The following is an 18,483-nucleotide window of genomic DNA, read 5'->3' on the forward strand; positions in this document are numbered from 1 at the left end:
CCAGGGAGCAAAGCTCAGCAGGTGTTTCCACTGGCTTGACCAACTTGCTAAGACTCTTCTCCACCTTTTAAAACATTATCAAAAATAATTTAGGCCCTTATCTAGACAAAAGAAATTTAGGACAAGGGGGGCTCTATTAAATGCATGTTTTTGAAAGCGCGAGTCCAAAAATTGGTCTCTTGGGTCTCTCCTCCTTTTCCAGCAATTGTTCCCCATTTGGGGTTTCATTTATTTTTTAAAAACACGTTTTTCTCTTGTAAATGTGTCCAGGAAGCAATTTGGAAGGCTTTTGTGCAGAATCTGACTCCTCCGTCTTTGAGAAGCGGGGAGAACGACGTCGTTTCCTTGGCTTGCTCTCCCCTCTGTATCCTGTTTTTACAAGGTCGGCCTGCGGTCCGGCCCGAACTGCTTGGCCTTTTAGCTGTCAGCATACGAGTCCTATTCTCATACAGGGAGATCGGTGTCAGAGCTCCAAGTCCAGATCATATCGTGGAGGTTGAATTGTCATCTCCCCGTGTTGCTGAGTGATTCACCCCTGGTCACGCACAGTCTCCGACTGGCCCGGTGGCCCTGTGCTGTGGGCTTTCCGTGGCCTCTCCTGTGAATGAGTCATGACAGTGTTCTGGAGCTCAGTCTCCGGCCACACCGGAGAGCGGCCTTGGTGTTCCAGCACATCCCAACACGGGCACTGATTTGGGTGTGGATTCCCCTGTTACAGGGAAGTGCCCGCCCTGGCCCACAGGAGCAGTCTTCCAGCTTCGTCTGTATCCTGAAGACTGTCAGGGGGATGCCTTGATAGAAATAAACACACTCATGAGCCGCCCTCTTTGTGTGTGGAAATGTGTGTATTAACACCCCGAGTGTTGTTAACCCTGGATGCTGAGCACTGGGTTTCGCTGCTTTTCTTAGTGGTGTTCACCTTGTCACCATTCTCTCTCACTCCCCAGGCCTTTCTTCCAGGAATGCCTGAAAAGGCATGACTAGAAAATAGTCGTATTTCAAAGATGCTTAGGAAGTTTGCTATTTTAAAGTTAAAAACCCTCTCATCTTTCTTGTAAATTTGGATTTGCATCTGTCAGATTTACTAGAAACACCCATGCCTACCTCGACTTTTTTTCTTCTAACTGTTGTGCAGTCATTTGGCTGTCATGATAACTGAAATCATGATTACCTTGTTACTGTTACCTTGTTGCTGTTTTTTCAAGGCTTTTAAAACCTGCTATTTGCTTTCTTCCTCCAGCCCTCCTATGTGTACAGTGCTGCCCGGCCGGCGGGGAGTTACCGGGTGCGTGCGTGTGCCCCTGCACCCCATCCCCCCTCACCCCACCGACGTCCTGTTCTTTTCTCCCGGCTTCCTGCACTTTCCCTCCGCCCCCGCACGCCACGGCTCCCGCCCCACCCGCGCATGCGCACTCCTCCAGCCGCGCACCTGCTCTGGGAACGTGGCGGTACCTGTTTGCAGCCCTGCTGGGAGTGAATTACCCTTTTACGTGGAGCTTACGCGTGCCATGGTGTCTCTCACCCTTTGGCCAGATCTGGGTTTTATTTATCCCGACAGCTGACAAGAGCTGAAGAAGACACGTGTTTGCATAGGATCATTAGGCAGAAACGGAACATGGCAACATTTCCTTAATCTCTTGGCAGAAAGAATGATGGCTTTTTATTGCTTTGGTAACCTTAACAGGTATTAATCCAGTGTACTATGTCACTTTGGAAATTTCCAGTTTTAAATACAAGGTACTTATGCCGTGCAGGAAACTTATTCAAAGTAGCTATACTGTATTGTTAATGTTTCTGAATTTCCATCCGATTGCACACATGAATTAGATGCATAACTGGCTGAGCGAGCCAGCTGGGTCCTCAGGGGGAAACAGGGAAAATTAAAGTTCCTTTGAGCTGGGCAAAGTTTGACACCACCATCCACCGTGTTATAGACTCTTGTTGACCATCCGTGACTAATTACATAGAGTTTTCAAGTTAAGCAAATATTTCTCTTTTCTAGTTAGCAATTTTTAAAGAATTATGAAATATTGGACTATAATTATCTTCCTATTTTATTCCAAAGTCACTTTTGCTATTAGAGTAATGTTCTAAAAATCAAGTATGAGGATGCCATGACAAAATTCAAGATATGTGCATTATCTGCTTGTTTGAAATCTGGATTGACAAGTTGTTAGTTGGCAAGGAATCTTGTTCAGAGTCATACACTTAAAGGATCTATTGGAGATTACATTGCATGCCGAGTGACAGCAACTGAAACCTCTCTCCCCCCGATTTTTGCACCGCCCTGTTCTGCTCCACAGCCCTTCGCCCGTGAAGGGGGGTCTTGAACCTTTCCTGCACGTCGTCCATCCTGATGTTTTTCAGGCCTTGTTCCTGGCATGTGTCAGTCTTCCTTAGCTCATGTTTTAGTGTCTTCCGGGTGCTCATGGAGAGAGGAAGGGCGCCCCATCCTGACAGTCTGTTTCTGTCGCAGGCGTCTGTATTGGACGAGAGCAGCCTCGGCGGGGCTCGGCGGGGCAGTGCCTGTGGCTCCTACGCTGTAAGGCGCTTTCTGAGGGTTCTCACGTCTGCTGCATGACTGCATGTGCTCGCTGCGCATAGTTCCAGCCCTGGGAGATAACTGACCAGAGTGATAGGGAGGAAATATGGTCTCATTTCCATTTTCCATTGTAATAAGGGTCATAGATTCTGTCAATCAGGAAGCTTTGGTTGTTAGTTTAGTGTCCTCTCTCATCAATGTACACGGAGGTCAAAGGGCGACGACTAACCTTGATGCAGTTTCATTGGCTTTTTCCCTGTGACGTGCTGACAGTATGAACGAGTAGTGACATGGTCTTAAAATAATAAAGAGAGGAAAAAGGGAATTCGACAGGCCGCAGATTATTTTCACCTCTGAATCATCGGGGAAATGAGCAAATTTAAAGACTCCAAATATCACACTTATGTCATTTCCTTTTTGTATTTTGTTGTCTTTCCACCTTTTCAAAGGCTTTGAAATGATAGACTCTTCTATGGCAATAAAGGTATAGTAGTGGCCCAAGAAATACTTGTTGAATGAAAAAACTGAGTGAATGAATGAATGAATGAATGAGGTAAACAGAATAGAAAAATGGACCAGTCTGTGGAAGTGGGGAAGCTAATTGCCTATCTTGAGGACCAGTTGGAACTGCTCATCAGCCCTAATCAGCACTTCTCAGTGAAGATGCTTCTGTATCCAAAGGCTCCTCCACAATCCTGTAAAAATGCACCCAAGCCCCATGTGAAATAGCATGGTTTACTAAGAAATACTTGGAAGTGCTTTTTACAGAGTTACCCAGTCTGCAGTTTCCTGTAGAATGTAATTTTTTTTTCTTTTGAGCTGAGGAAGATTACCCCTGAGCTAACATCTGTGCCAATATTCCTCTACTTTATATGTGGGTTGCCACCACAGCATGGCTGACGAGTGGTGTAGGTCCCTGCCCGGGATCCAAACCCATGAACCTGGGCCACCAAAGTGGAGGTCACTGAACTTCACCACCACACCCACATGGCCTGCCTCTAGAATGTAATTTTTATGAATATTAAATCTAATAAGTGACATAGTATTCATTTCTGTTGCTATCTAGTTAAACATTTATTAATTTTATATTGCATAAGGACCACTATATTAAGTATTTTTCCCAGTTCTTATATGTTTTTGTAGGCCATTAAAAAACTCATAAACCATGCCTGATGGGTGCAATAGCTCTCATCTATATATGATGGATAAAATGCAACTAAATGATTTTCTTTTATCAGAAAAGAGACAGCGTACTAATTTCTGGAGAGATTGAGACTTTTCCCAAGCACTAGGTAGTTTTCTGGTGACTAAAGTAGAACTTCTAATGTCGGACAGGAGGTGTGTCTCCTCGGCTGATTTTTTTAGAAAGGCTGATTCTTGGCCTGCGGAAGCCAGTCCCTGGCATTGCCGATTGCTCTTTTGTGTCGCAGCTATTTCTGTGCTTTCAGCCTCCCATGGGAATCACCTGGGAGGATGGCTTCAGCTGAGTTAAGGAAATGAAACTTCTTGGCCTGGAAGCACAAATGCCTAAAATAGGGCCACATGTCTCTGGTATCAAGCCATGCAGAAGAAATAAAAGAGAAGAAAAAGAAATTTTTTCTGCACCTAACAGTGCACTCCCATCCAGAAGGAGCTCACTGTGCATTTGTTGAATTAAATTGGAGGAACTGGGGTAAAATCCCGGGGAAGAGAGATGTGGGCGTCAGCTTGGCTGTGGGTGGCCAGTCAGCAGGCTGAGTGGGAGGGGAGGTTCACCAAGCCCCCCCTCCTTTCCTCATCTCCCTCCTCCAGCCTCTCGATCACTCTCCAGGTGGATACCGGGTTCCCCACGCTCAGGAATGTGGCTCGGGGAGAGCCTCCCCAGGCTCTGTGTCCGGTTAGTCGTTGTGGCCACTGACAAACACACAGCCGTTTTGAGGAGGCTGCAGCTCAGGGTCCCCCTCCTGTCTGAGCTGGGAGTGCTGCAGCCTCCAGGCTGACCCCAAGCCTGCAGGGGACAGTCCTGATCCCACTTGGGAAGAATTGTCCCCATCTCCATTCTCCCAAGAAGTTAGCATCAGACACAGTCTGTGTTTACAATTAAATGACTTAATTACAATTAAATGCTTACATGAGATTAAATGAGTAGTTTTTTAAAGTATAACCCTTTCGCTTGAAAATCTTTCTACTTTGTACCTTCCTTGCCCTTATTAAGCTGTGTGCGTGTTGTTGGAAGGACATGTGGCTGTGTGTGAAGTGACCTTAGTTGTTTTGACATGCCGGGAAGCGGTCATCAACACCAGTGCTTCTGATCCAGGAGCCATGAAAGTTGTTTCTAGCAGAAAGTGAAAGCAAGGGAGAAAAACCCAATGTGCATTCTCTTGCATAACCCTCAGCCCCTCTGTGTGGTTGGTGTCCTTCCTTCCATATCACAGATGACTAAGTAGCTTTTCCAAGGTCTCGTGGCCAAGAAGAGATGGCGCCTGAACTCCAACGCAGATCTTTCTAACTTACATCAGCCCCACGTTAGCCACGCAGACTCCCAAACATCAGCAACTCCACAGGTGGCACGTGGACCACGTGATACAGACTTTAAACCTTTTCTGAATGATCAAGTGAAGTCAGATGATTTGAGAGCAGTTTCTGACTAGGGAGTGGGGCAAGCTTGGTCAGAAATAAGCTCTATTAACAACCATCCGACATATCTCTGAACCATAAACCAGGACGTGAATGACGTAGAATACCGTAGGATTTGTTTACAAGATGAAGTTTTCCTGTCTTGTATCAGTAAACCCAAAGGAGAAATTCATTTGCCTTAAAGTGCTGACATTAAGTGTTTTCCTTTATTTTGAACAAAGCTAAAAGGTGGAGCTAGTGATAACTGGTAGGTTTCTTGGATGTGTCGTATGTGACAACATCGTACATATGGTGGACGTACAGCCATATTACCTGTGCATCTGAAACATCTTGCAACTAAGTGTAAGTACACCATGTTTATTGAACAGGGGAATGAGTATAGGTAGGATGTGTCTGGGGAACTTGCTCATCTTGACCAAAGCTACTAAACTTGCAATTATTCATTCAACAAGTATTTCTTGAGTGCACACTGTGTGCCAGGCCTTCTCTGGGGGTGTCAGCAGGGAAAAAAACAGACACAGATCCTGCCCTCAGGGGAATTACATTCTGTTGGAAAGACAGGTGAACTAGGAGATGGTATTTAAGCTGAGATCCCAGGCAACCCTGGAGTTCTGTGGCTCCTCTAATTTGCTCCTGTAAGGCCTGCAGTCTCCCAGTGGGGCTGGACGGGCAGTGGAGAGAACAGTGCCCTGGCGTGCTGTGGGGTGTCGGCAGGGGCTTGCCGCAGGGCTGTGCACAAGATCCTCCTCAGGCCATGGCGCAGAATGCTCGATGCCTGTGATCCTAACCAGGGTTCGAATCCTGCCTCCCCGCCCACCCTGCCTAGCTCAAGAGGAAAATGAGATTTTTTTTAACAAAACATGAGAAGGTATCTAAGGCTAGAACAAATGCGAGTACAAGTCAGGGTGAAGAGGGCGTAGCTACTGGATAAATTCGTTGCTAGTGTTTTCCTTTATGGGAAGACAGAAAGTTTAGATAGATGGATGGACACATACATACATCCAGGCAACCAGATAGAAGGTAATGTGGTCCTTAAAAAAAAGCCATGCCTGATTTTGTGTTAACTCTAAATCTTATCTTGTTTTTACTTGGAGAGATAGTAGGGGAACAAACTTTTCTATTGTCCAAAAGCCAAGCCCCTGTCCGATCTTCAGTTTCTGCTGGACTGCAGCTCACGTTCTCGAAAACGGTCATTTCCACATCGCTGGGTGGTTTTCTGTGCATGAACTAGGCGTGACTCCACACCCCAGTTGAACGGATGCTTTGTGTTACTTTCTTCTTGCTAACCAAGAATTCTGTGTTCTCTTGATATTATGATTAATTTTTATCTTAGTGGGCATTTATTTGAAGCTGTGAAAGACACAGCCCTCTTCTCCGAGGGAAGTCTGCTCTCCACACTAACCTCTCTTTCCTTTCTGCATCGTGCATCGCGTGTGGCTAACCTCCACCACTAACTGGGGCACTTGCCCGGTGGCCTCTGTTCTCCTTGCGTCTCTGCTGACCCTGTTCCTTTGTTTCTCTCTGCGTGTCCCGGCGGCGGGCTGTGTGGGCAGCCCTCGGAGCACAGCGGCCACCTCAACTCCAGCTCCCGCGCCTCCTCCAGAGCCAGCTCGGCACGGGCCAGCCCAGTGGTGAGTGCGCCTCCTGCTCTTCCTCCCATTCTGCTTCATTCCTTCCTCCTTCTCCCCTCATCTGCTTTGCTTCTCTGTCCCGTGAAAGGATCCCTCCACCTCAAAAGCCTCAACATGGAATAAAGTAGGAAGTCTTTGCCCACATTCATTTCAGGTCTAAGTAAAGACAGAATTGGGAAAAATGCTTCCAAATTTAGAATGTTGCTATTGCATGGCTAGTATCTAAAGGACCATGTAAGAAATTGTTCACTGTGCTTGGAGATGGGGGTCTTCCTGGAGGAGGAAAGCCTTGGACAGTGGGGGTGGGGGGTGTAGCCATGTGCATTGATGTATCTTTTTTATGATTTAAAAATTTGAAGGATTGACTTTTAACATTTTGTTTATAACATGTGGTCCTGGTGTTGGACCTAGACAGTTTCTAGAATAAAATGTGGTCCTGTCCGTGCCATGGCATTCCCAGCTCTGCTCCTCCCTCACTATCCCATTGATTCTAAAATTGTTCGGTATCTGTGAAACTACAAAACTGCACTCCTCTTTGTCACTCAGCATGAAATGACCCAAGTTGGCTTCAGAAAATAAGGGGCCCTGTTACCAGTCCCCATCCTTTAAGTGTCATTATTAGGTATTTTTCCTGGGATCTTTGGAATTTTAGACAGTTTCTCCTCACCTGATGCTTTATATGGGGCTACTATACAATGTTTATAAGGGTTTAGCAGGGCAGTTCTGCCTGGGGGACATTTGGGAATGGGGGGGCTGGCGCAGTGATCAGGAAAAGGGGCGTTCAGTGGGCAGGAGCCAGGGGCTGTGTGCTATGCCGTGTGCATGCCAGCCCTGCGCCACGGAGGACCTCCACACCAAAGGCCAGTGGCGCCCTCCTCCATAATCCCTGGGTCGAAGGAAGCAAAGATGGGCAAAGCTGACCTCTTTTCTCTGCTCTAGTCGCAGAAAAGCTTGAATGTGGTTCTTACTTGCACATCACCACAGTCAGTCACGTTGATGTCCAAAATTTAGGAGGAGCCCCTGGTAATCGGAGAAGTCTGTGGAGCTGAAATCTCTCGCCCACACAGATGCACCTAGTTGCATGCTGATGATTTCTTTGTTTTGTAAATTAGATACAGTCTTTTAAAGCTGTGCGTTTTCATACCAAATGCAGATAAGGCTTCTTCCAGGGAAGAGAGGGATACCTGGAAATGAGCCCGTATGGCTGGGTCAGGCGGCCTCCGTCCTCCCACGCCCTGCTTTGCCTGACTCCAAGGCCAAGGCCAGAGCCCTTCATCACTGGGCTTGCACGGGGGTTTTCCTGGTAGTAGAGAAATGTTCCTCTCCACCATGTCGTCATTTCTCCTTCGTTTCTCATTGAGAGGGAGAAAACAAAAGAGAGATCCAAAGGTGGGGTGTTAGAACGAGAGAGCCTGTTTCTCTGGGGAAATGAAGACTAACCCCCTCTCTGGAAGCCGCAGACACCACCTTTACACATTCAGTGCGCCCGCCCACCCTCACAGCCATTTGAGCCCCCCGCCCCCTTGGAGACCAGCGGTGAGGGGAATAGGAGAAGCCACATCCTCCACAAGCTCAAGTGTGTGCGTGAAACGTGTGGTGGCAGACACCCCAAAAACCCCAGATGCTTGTCGCTCTGCCCAGAACCAATCAAGCAGGCATAGTAAGCTCTTCCCCTGTTCAATATCACGTCACTTCAGTTCTTAAAATCTGGCAGGTGTCTTCCTACGGCTATTACGTAAGTGACTGGCGGGCATTATCGGTGAACTGAGGAATTCCTGCTCACTGAGGTCAGCAAACCTGGCTGGCCCACAAGGGCGTGCCTTCCTTTAAGTTCGTCTCTTTCCGAGTATGTCATGCTCTGTGGTAGCAGTGTATACATAAGCCAATCTCTGTGGAACCTGACGACTATTAGGAATCAAAATTTTCCACGATAAGTCTAATGGAGAGTCACTGCTCCTTATGCGTAATACTCTCTCACGCTCACTTTTTGGAAAAAAATAAAAGTATTCACAGTTGACAGAAGGCAGGTCTGGCTTTACTTTCTAAGAATCCTAAACCCCCTGGGTACCTCTGCCTGGTGGGGCCCAGGTGGATCATGGGATTTCAATCCCCTGATTATTTGACATCCGTGGTTTATTCCAGTGTGATGATGAAGTTACAAAGTCACAGGGCTCAGTCTAGTTACTTTGAAAGAAGAGATTAAAATCAGCTACAAATTTCTTTGTCATACACTTTCTAAATGTGTAAAATATTTACTCACATGAAATGGTTTTAGTAGATGATCATAAACAGAGAGGCGAGTATTGACCGTGACTCCCTGGGGCCTGGTGACGAGAGGTGGGTGGTCTCTTTATAACTGTCTGGGCCCCTTGTCCTCGGGAGCTGGGGCAGGGGCTGCCACTTTCCTGCCAGGTGCCATCGTGGGAAAAAAGCAATGGGTGGAGGAGCTCTGGGGCCCTTCCAGTTCTTAGTAAAGCTCGCTCTCTTTTTGGTTCTCTGACTGTATAGCTGAGGAGACTTATAACTATGTTGCAGGTTGTTTCACTCTAAGTTCCGAGTGGAAGGTGGACTGAAGATTTCTGAGGACGCAAGACTGACAAGGACTGGATTGAGCTGGTTTTTCAGTTCATTCTAATCAGATAATCTGTTTAATCTTTTTTCTTCCCTGAGTCACCTGCTCATTTTCAAAGGTCGATTGATTGTTGTGCGGTTGGCACATTTGGTGAGCGAAGGTCAGCATCCTGCAGACTGTGTGGGGTGGGTCGTCCTCCCACCCCTTCCAGTCACCTCACACGGGTTGGGGACCTCGAAGCTGAGGATACCTCAGTGTGTGGTCCTTAGAACCACAGAGACATCTCTGGAACGTGCAGGGCAGTTCCCCAGGGGACTCAGTCACATTGGCTGTTGGTCCTCTCAAGGACGGAACACAGTCAGCATCTCTGTATCTGCAGAGAGTCGAGAAGACAGACCCAAGCTGGCCCTCTGTTCCGGGATTTCCAAAACTCGCGGTCTCCTACATGGAATCTGCACCATTTCTGTTTTCTGGGGAGCAGAAAATAGAGGGAAGGAGGGAGCAGTGGGGCCCAGGCAATGGGACAAGTGACCCTCCCAGCCTGGCCTCTCATTCCTGGCTGGGGACATCTGGCCAGGCACGCAGACTTCTTGGGCTCCCCTGGAAAGAGGGGGTAATGACACCCTTAAAAAACAAAACCAACGAAAAGGTCAGGCATTGTTAGCTTGTGTCTCCTCGCTGAGGGGGAGTCCTGGGGGGATGAGGCGTTGCTACAGTGCACTGTGGCTCTGGGAAGTGCCCTGTGGTCTGCTGCTCCATCAGGAATACAGATCCAGGGGGCAGTATGAGTGAGGACGGGGTCAGGGGTCTCCTGGGAAGGGGCAGCCCTGGAAGGCTCTTGGTATAGAAGGAAGGCTAATGTCCCAGGAGTGGCGGGAGGGGAGACTATTAAAGAGCAAAGTAACCAGAATGAAGGAAATGATAGCTTGTCCCACTTTAAGAAAATAAAGTTGTCTCAGCATCCAAAGACATGAAGTTTGCCCCGGCCCTTGGTCCTCCCAGCATCGTGGCAAAGAGGAGAGGATGCTGCCCCATCTCAGAAGGACATGTACTGTTCCACGTCCTCCTCATTTTTCCCATTCTACAGATGAACTGTATTTTCTTCTCCAACATGTCCAGGATCTTCTCCTCGAGGAAGTTGTGGTTGGTTCATTCAGCCAGTGTTTATTGAATACCTAGAATGTTCTAGGCATAAGGCTACAGCGGTGAGCGAACAGACCTGTGCCAGCCCTCATGGACGCACAGACTCGGGGAGACAGACACTCATCAAGCAGGCACACATACATGCAATATAAAACTCAGCAGGATGGGCTCCAAGGGGGAGACGCAGGAAGCTTCCAGAAAATTGGAACTGGGAGGTTTGAAATCCAGGCCTGAAGCACGCCCAAGCAGTGGGCCCCACCTGGTGAGGCCTCAGAACCCCGCTGGGAGTCCAGTAAAGCTGCCTCATTCTGAAACATCCATCAGGAATGTCCTCCGTGGAGCCCGGGCTCACGTTCCCTGAGTGTATTCAGACAAACATGAGCAATGAATTGGTACGTCTGGCCCATTTGAGCTAGAAAAACAAAAGACTGTAGAGACTCGTGTTTATGGGATATGAAAAGGGGCCAGATGGAAAAACGGGTCTTGAGTTATGAATGCAAGAGTTCAAGGGCAAGTCATTCAGGATAACGTCAGTATTATTGGATTTAAAACCAAAAATTTCCACTCTACTGGTAGACTCCGCTGCTGTTTATATGTGAAGGGAAATTCCCCTTAAAATGGGTGTTCCCTGAGCAATGTTCGCTCCTGTCAGTTTGTTTCTTGAAAGGGACCATGCGATGGCATTGCGTCTGTGATCCCCTTTCTCATCTGGGAGCTGGGATTTCCTGCCTGGAGGTTGGGGACACCATGAGGAAAACCTTTCTTTGTCCCTGGTCCTTCTGCTAGGGTATCTTAGTACCCCCATACTGTATTCTTCCCCAGGAAGGTGGGCAAGCCAGATGGTGATATGGAAAACCTGGAATTTTAAACCTTACCTGACATTATGTTTAAGCGAGGCTACGTAGTAAATTCATTTTGACACGACGTTAGAAGGTTGGAATTAATAAAATATTTCATGGGCTACTTTAAGCATCTGCTTTTGAAAGGAAGAGCTGCCGTCATTTACAGTTTCACAGAAATTTTTTAGAAGGGGCTATTTCCAGTCGATTTTAAAAGATGTCTTTGTATACATTCACTTGTGGCCACGAAATACTGGTGGACATATTTCATAGTATGAAGTTTTCACATTGACCCAAAATGTTGACTATTGCTCAGAAACTGAGAGTAATAAAGCTAATAGGCTGCAAGATATGTGGGGCTGTGGACCTTTCACAGATGAAGAGACCGATGTTCACAGAGGTCATGTGGCTTGTCCCAGCTCCCATGCTAGTGTGGGCTGGAGCGACTTGGAGCACGGGCAGCCGACGGCACCCCTGCGTCTCGCTCTGCTCCCTGTCTACCCCGTGCAGCAGCCGCGACAGTGTTTAAAAATCCTTTCGTCTACTCAGTTTCTTTGTATCTTATTTTCGGAGACAAAGTGCTGTTCTTTATGTCAAAATTAAACACCCTGTCTGTTTTACTTATCTTTTCCTTTGTTTAGGGGATGTCAGGGGTGCTTTACTAAAGTGGGTGCGGCTGCCTGGCCATGGAGCTCTGGGCCTGCCCCACTCAGCTCCACTCAGGCTGCCATCTAGTGGGAGCCAGGGGGACCTCAACACCATCCTGCTGCTGTGTCACTTCCAAGGGGCTCCAAGTACACATTTCAGGAAGGCTGACAAAGTCAGGAGTCCCTTGTAATTCAGAAAATTGACAAAGCGGCATTTACCCTCATAGGGGAAAACAGAGATTGGAAACGATAGTTAAGCGTAGATTGGCCAAAACTTTCCTTGAGAACTTAATTTTTTCTTGGGCCCACTGTGGGCCCAAGACAGGAAATGGTCATCTTTACAGGAGATCACTGCCTTTACGGTGTCCTGACCAGGTGCTTAGCACCTGCACCGTGGTGCTGTCCCATGCGCTGACGTCACTGTGGGCAGTTAACACATTCGCGAGCCGCTCTGCCGTGGCCTGGGACGCAGCTCCATCAGGATTCCCCAACCTGCAGTCGGGACCGTCTGTGGCATAAGCACAGAAGGGGAACTGCAGAGTCCCAGGTCCCCGATTAGGTCTGCTGAGTCAAAGATGGGATCTGTACTAATCACGTGCATCTGCAGTGGGCTCCCTGGTGATCAAATCTAAGAACTTCTGAGCTACAGGCAGTAGGACTGGACACGTGATGGAGTCGTCAGCTTCCCCCAGAGAGTTTGGAGACACAGCTGAGCACAAGGTTTGCTCATCCTCTGTGACCTTCCCAGTGGGCTTGTGGAAGGGAGCTCTCAATGTGCCAAAAAAAAGGAAAAAGAAAAAAAAAGAAAAAGAAAGTTGGCATTTGTTGGATGCTGAGCGAAGAAAGAAGTATAACCAATGCCAGCCGTGGCCTGTTGACCCGAGACACCCTCACAGTGCAGGAATCTCCCTTGGAGTCAACACTTATGCACCCTCTTGGGGCTCCACATACTGCTGTGGGTCCCCTCGAGGCTCCTACCTGAGGGCAGGAGAGGAGGGCATCTCAGAGGCACGTCCTAATAGGAAAGATGTGAAAAGCCAAATTCTTGGGGTCCCACTTTCCACCTGGCAAATTCTTTTGTATCTTCCCCTGCCGACCAGCTCCCAGGATGTCTGGGCATCTCTCCCAAGATGTTTCGACCAGAATTTTCACATTGACTCAGTTACTCGGGAGAAATGGGAGAAGTTGTCATCGGCTCCGCTGCTTTCTCTTGCTCTGGAGAACAAGTTGAGTGACAGTCGAAATTAAAACTCTCTGTGGTTGCATTTTGCAGCCTCCAGAAGGCTGAGCATAGTCTCACTCTCTAATCCTAGTAATTGCAGTGGGTAAACAAATTTGGGGCTTGTCGTCCGCTCCCACACTGAGACCTACACAAAGAACTGTAAAAATCTCTAAAGTAAACCTATTCGAGTTTGATTCATTGACAAATCCCTCATTATGGATCTTTCTGTGATCAGTGTGTGCTTTGTTTAGATGTCATCGTGTTCCCATGGAAACTGTAAAAGTTGAAAAACCAGCAAAGTTCAGCCTGGCACCCTGAGCTACCCGCGGCTGTTTCTGTGTCTGCACTGCCTGGCAGAACATATCAGAGATTCTCCTTGGCAAAGTAGTTCTTAAATTACAAAGGAAGACAAAGTTTTATTTTATTATTGTCTACCCCCTAAATCCAGATTATCCATTTAATGCTTTTAAGTATTTAACATTTGTCCATTTTCCTCTCCAGGTTGAAGAGAGAGGAGAAAAGGATTTCACCGAGAAGGTAAGAAATTTTTCTAAGGCTTTATATTGTGTCATTTATAAACCACAAGGGTCCCAAAATGTATGGATGAAACTGACAAGAAAATATGTTGCTTGATCTTTAAAAAAAATGTTCACCAGTGAGTGAACAGGACTAGTGTGTGGCCCACCAGCAGGCGTCACATCCTTCGGGGGGTCCCCAGGAGTCACTCTCAGTTTGTTACGTACTGCAGCAGTGAAGGAATTTATGATGGGCTTGACATGGAGCTTAAGGTTGATCCAGACAAGTTCCCAAGCATCCATGAGGCCCCTCAAGGTGAGCCTCTCTTTACTGCTTTCTGTAAGCCCACTGAAAATTTTCTAATTTGGAAACTGAATTCAAGTAAAGGCACCATAATCGTAGACTTACAAGTACTTTGGGTTTTGTCTGAAATCTCTTTTGATCTTTCCAACATTCTAGGGGTCTCGTAGCCTGCCCAGCCTGTCTGCAGCCACACTGGCCTCCCTGGGTGGGACTTCCTCCCGGCGGGGAAGTGGGGACACTTCCATCTCCATAGACACGGAGGCATCCATTAGGGAAATCAAGGTAAGACTCACTTACGACTTAGAGGAAGCTTTAGGAAAATCAATCTTCAAGTAAAACAAGATTTAATTTGTAAAATTCCAGATCTTTCTTCTTGGTCCCAATCTCTCCTACCTCCCACGCATGTGATGTTCTAATAACACCAATACCCAACTCAGTTATGGTCTCCTGCAGGAAGCCATCCCTGACTGCCCCACCCCAGCAGGGCAGACCTCTGCGCCCATGCGCCCTCTGCGCTCCCTCACTCTGCAGGCACACCTTGATGAGAGCCTCGCCATGCCATGCCACACGAGGTGCCAGCCCTCTGCACATCCAGCGTGCATAGGCATTCAGTCTAGATTTTTTGGAAACTGTTGGACCCCGGATTACTCTCTGCTCCCAATGACACTGAGTATTTTCCCACCACCTTACCCTGGGAGCTCCCTGCTCTCTGCCTAGAATGCACCGTTCCTCTCTATTTGTGGTATGCAGAAGGTGCCTTTAGTAGATAAACCATCATTGTGTTTTAGTTCTTCTCCTACTGGAACGTAGGCTTTATTCTCTGTTACATCCTTAACACTCAGCGTGGGGCCGGGCGCTTGGGAGCACTCTCTGCGTGTGAGAGAGAAATGCAGTAGAGTTTGTTAAAAGTCACCGGGCACGTTGCATCGATGCGAAGGGAAGTTCAGTTCCTAGAATTTGTGTCCTGGAGAGCAGAGCCAAGGCCAGAGGGAGGAACTTGAAGATCAGATCTGGCTTCCTCTAGGGAAGAGCTTTCTAGTAAATAAAACTGGTTAAGAGGGGAACCGGCTGCCAGTGGTGTCTGGACAGCTGGATGACCATTTGCCAGGGGGGTCAGAGAAGGGATGTAAGCGTGAGCCGGGGGTTGGACTGGGTTCCCTTGAGGGTGCCTTCTGACTCCTGTGCTTTAGAAGAACAATTTTTTGGCCGCTCTTTGTTTATTCCTTTACTACATCGAAGCAGAGTTTGCTGCAGTCAAAGTTCATCTCTGCTCTTAGGTTGTGAGCGCCATCATTTGTTCGACGAGCATTTACTAAGAGTCTAGCTCACGCCAGGCACCAGGCACCAGGAATGTGGTGGTGAACAAGACAGGCAAAGCAGAGACCTGGAGCCCCGTAAACGCAGGGACAACTCTTGGCTGATTTCATCTTTAGTATCCTCTGCATCTTGCACAGAGTTGGAACTCACAGAGCTTGGACGATCTATTAAATAGGAGTCAAAGAACTTGTCCCATTTTCGGAAGCTCTTTGGCCTTGTTTTATAAAATTGTGCAAAAATATCATAGGAGGTGCACCTGCATTTTATTAAAATTGTGTGAAAATATCACGAGATACGCCTAAAGTTTAATCTTTGTAATATTGAAATTTATTTTAATTTCTTTTAACACTTAAAAAAAGAAAAGGAAAATTTCTGCTCGGACTACCCAAATTAGGGGAACTACCCAGAATTAGAAACGATTGAGAGCCTCGCCTCCCTTTCTTTGTGGTCTCGGTCAGGTTTTCCTCCCTTGATGTCATTTGCCTTTTTTGCCGTTTCTCCCAGGAACTGAATGAGTTAAAGGACCAGATTCAGGATGTAGAAGGCAAATACATGCAGGGATTGAAAGAGATGAAGGTACCAGTTTGCAGAAGTGTGGGTTTGTGATATTAACCCAACTTAACTTTAAAAATTCCAAAAGAAGAGCTTAAAACTGCATGCTTACTCAAAAGAGGCTCCAGCCTGTAGAAGAACTCACAATGGCAGGAACACTAACTAGCATCGGCGTGTGTGGTGTGTGTGCATCGTTTTCCCAAACACAGCTTTTGAACCAAGACTTGAAAACTTTAATTCCTCCATAGAAAAGATACTAACATATTTCCTGGTGCACGTCTTGTACTTGCCATCCCTCCCCCGGCTGAAAACCAGTTTCCCATTTCACACAGAAGCTTACCATCCACTTGCAGAAGGATTTTTCGTTTTCTTCACTTTCCGTAGTAGTTACGTACAAACGATGCCACGCTTAATTTGCTTCTCAAAATATCTGACGCCTACCAATAAGGCAGTCCTTATTGCTATGCTTTTGAAACATCCAAACTATTTGCATCCTGTAAAATTTTACTAGTTGAAGCAACGTCTGAATGTGCTTCGTCTCGGATTTATTTGAGTAACTACACGCTACTTTTAGAATGTGGAATTACCGCGTTGTGCCAGCCAGGAAATTTAGTTGTCACATTCCTTGAAGGTAAGGTGAATAGTCAGAGACTGTGTTCTCTGTCTTCATTAGGCAGCTTATGGCAGATTGTGGATCTAGCAATAGATGGTAAAGCTGGTACTTCCTTTTCAGCTCTCCGGAAAGTACCTGAACAGTGGTCTGAGCTCAGTGTCACAGGGGCACTAAATAGGGGATATTTTTGTTCTAACATGACTACTTAATCACTTTCGTATTTGTCACCTCTCTTTAAAAAGGGGGAAAATTGGGGCCGGCCCCATGGCAGAGTGGTTGAGTTCGCATGCTCTGCTTCAGTGGCCCAGGGTTTCACTGGTTCGGATCCTGAGTGCAGACACGGCACCACTCATCAGGCCATGCTGAGGCGTGGTCCCACATAGCACAACCAGAGGCACTCACAACTAGAATATACAACTACGTACTGGGGGGCTTTGCGGGGGAGAAGAAGAAGGAAAAAAAAAGAAGATTGGCAACAGATGTTAGCTCAGGCACCAATCTTTAAAAAAAAGGGAGGGGGGACTTATGACTCTGGCCTTCAACTCATGTGAAAAGGGAGCCAGTGAACAGCCCAGGAATCACTGGTTCCACCTAACGTTGTTACCCTGTTTGCAGGTGTGGGCGAGACCAGCACTGGTCTCTGTGAAGCCTCCCCATGACACCTGCCACACCTAACCAAGCAGTGGGGTGGTTTCTTTAGCTGGGAGTAGTTTACCCCCAGGATTCTGCTCTCTGTTCTCCTGGAGACGCCCGCCCCTGATGTCTATTTTGGGATCTAAATGCTACTGTGCTCTGTTGCCTGGCCTGCGAGGCTGTGTGCCCCAGAGGGTCGTGTTTATTTTGCAGGCCTCTTTCCCCCAGCTGTCCTTTCAGAGGAATGACCTTTGTCTTCCCAGGACCTACCCAGTGAGGCCTGTGTACCTTGTTGGGTTGCCCTATGAGTCGTAAATCTGAAATTCCACTTCATCCTTTCCTGGTTCATAAGCCCAGATGGGGGTAGTCGGCGGCTTGTGGCAGGCGTTTCTGTTCTTTGAGCCACCACGCGCTGGCACTTTCCCAGGTCTGGCCACATATCTTGAGTGACTACTTCAGAAACTTGTTGAACAGCCCAGCCCACTCCAGTGGGCCACTGAATCATGCGGCGAGGACTCCACGGCCTCTGTGACAGAACCCTTTCCGTCCGTGTGTCTCCCTTGTCCTGGTGACCACATGAATCGTTTTCATCCCCAGACACAGTTATTAACTAATTTTCTGAGGGATGAGAATTTGATCAAATCGAAAAGGGGATATTTCTCTGCATTTGAAATTGCTGTCTGTTTCCAGTTCTCATTCATTTGCTCTAAGAAATAAAGTCTAAATTTAGGGCTGAATTTTGTCTGTTTAAGAGTACCAAGCTAATCTTTGTTTTTGTTTTCTTCCTACTGTTTCAAAATTCTGACCTTGTTCCTGCAGGACTCGCTAGCGGAAGTGGAAGAGAAGTATAAGAAGGCCATGGTGTCTAATGCTCAGCTAGACAACGAGAAGACAAACTTCATGTACCAGGTTGACACCCTGAAAGATATGATGCTGGAGCTCGAAGAACAGCTGGCTGAATCTAGGCGACAGTATGAAGAGAAAAACAAAGTAAGCTTTAGGATGAGAAAGAATGGTAGAATATACAGGTAAATGGTATATATAAGAATGGTAGGACATATATAAATAGTATACATGAGAATGTTAGCATATATAGTCGTGCACTGCATAACGATGGGGTCACGTTCTGAGAAATGTGTCATTAGGTGATTTCATCCTTGTGTGGAAATCACGGAGTGCACTTACACACACCTACATGGTATAGCCTGCTACCTACCTGGGCTATATGGTACTAATCTTATGGGGCCACTGTTGTATGTGTGGTCCATCATTGACCAAAATGTTGTTATACAGCACATGACTGTATGTAAATAGATATATTTGGTATATGGTATATA

The 18,483-nt window shown here is 47.1% G+C and overlaps 1 protein-coding gene across 50 annotated transcripts in view; it reads left to right on the forward strand.

Annotated features, from left to right (window-relative positions):
• LRRFIP1 (LRR binding FLII interacting protein 1) overlaps positions 1-18,483 on the forward strand; it is a 138,299-nt gene that overhangs the window by 97,673 nt on the left and 22,143 nt on the right. For 26 of the 50 annotated variants that reach the window (XM_070618739.1, XM_070618748.1, XM_070618756.1 and 23 more), the window contains 7 exons: positions 1,241-1,285; positions 2,477-2,542; positions 6,712-6,789; positions 13,714-13,749; positions 14,188-14,313; positions 15,853-15,924; positions 17,966-18,136. In XM_070618739.1, coding sequence (XP_070474840.1) covers positions 1,241-1,285; positions 2,477-2,542; positions 6,712-6,789; positions 13,714-13,749; positions 14,188-14,313; positions 15,853-15,924; positions 17,966-18,136 — 594 coding nt within the window. The remainder of the gene's footprint in view (positions 1-1,240; positions 1,286-2,476; positions 2,543-6,711; positions 6,790-13,713; positions 13,750-14,187; positions 14,314-15,852; positions 15,925-17,965; positions 18,137-18,483) is intronic. The other 24 variants (XM_070618745.1, XM_070618754.1, XM_070618760.1 and 21 more) reach the window with 5 other exon arrangements.

Source organism: Equus przewalskii, chromosome 5, assembly GCF_037783145.1.
Source record: "Equus przewalskii isolate Varuska chromosome 5, EquPr2, whole genome shotgun sequence".
In the NCBI taxonomy this organism is placed as follows: Eukaryota; Metazoa; Chordata; class Mammalia; order Perissodactyla; family Equidae; genus Equus; species Equus przewalskii.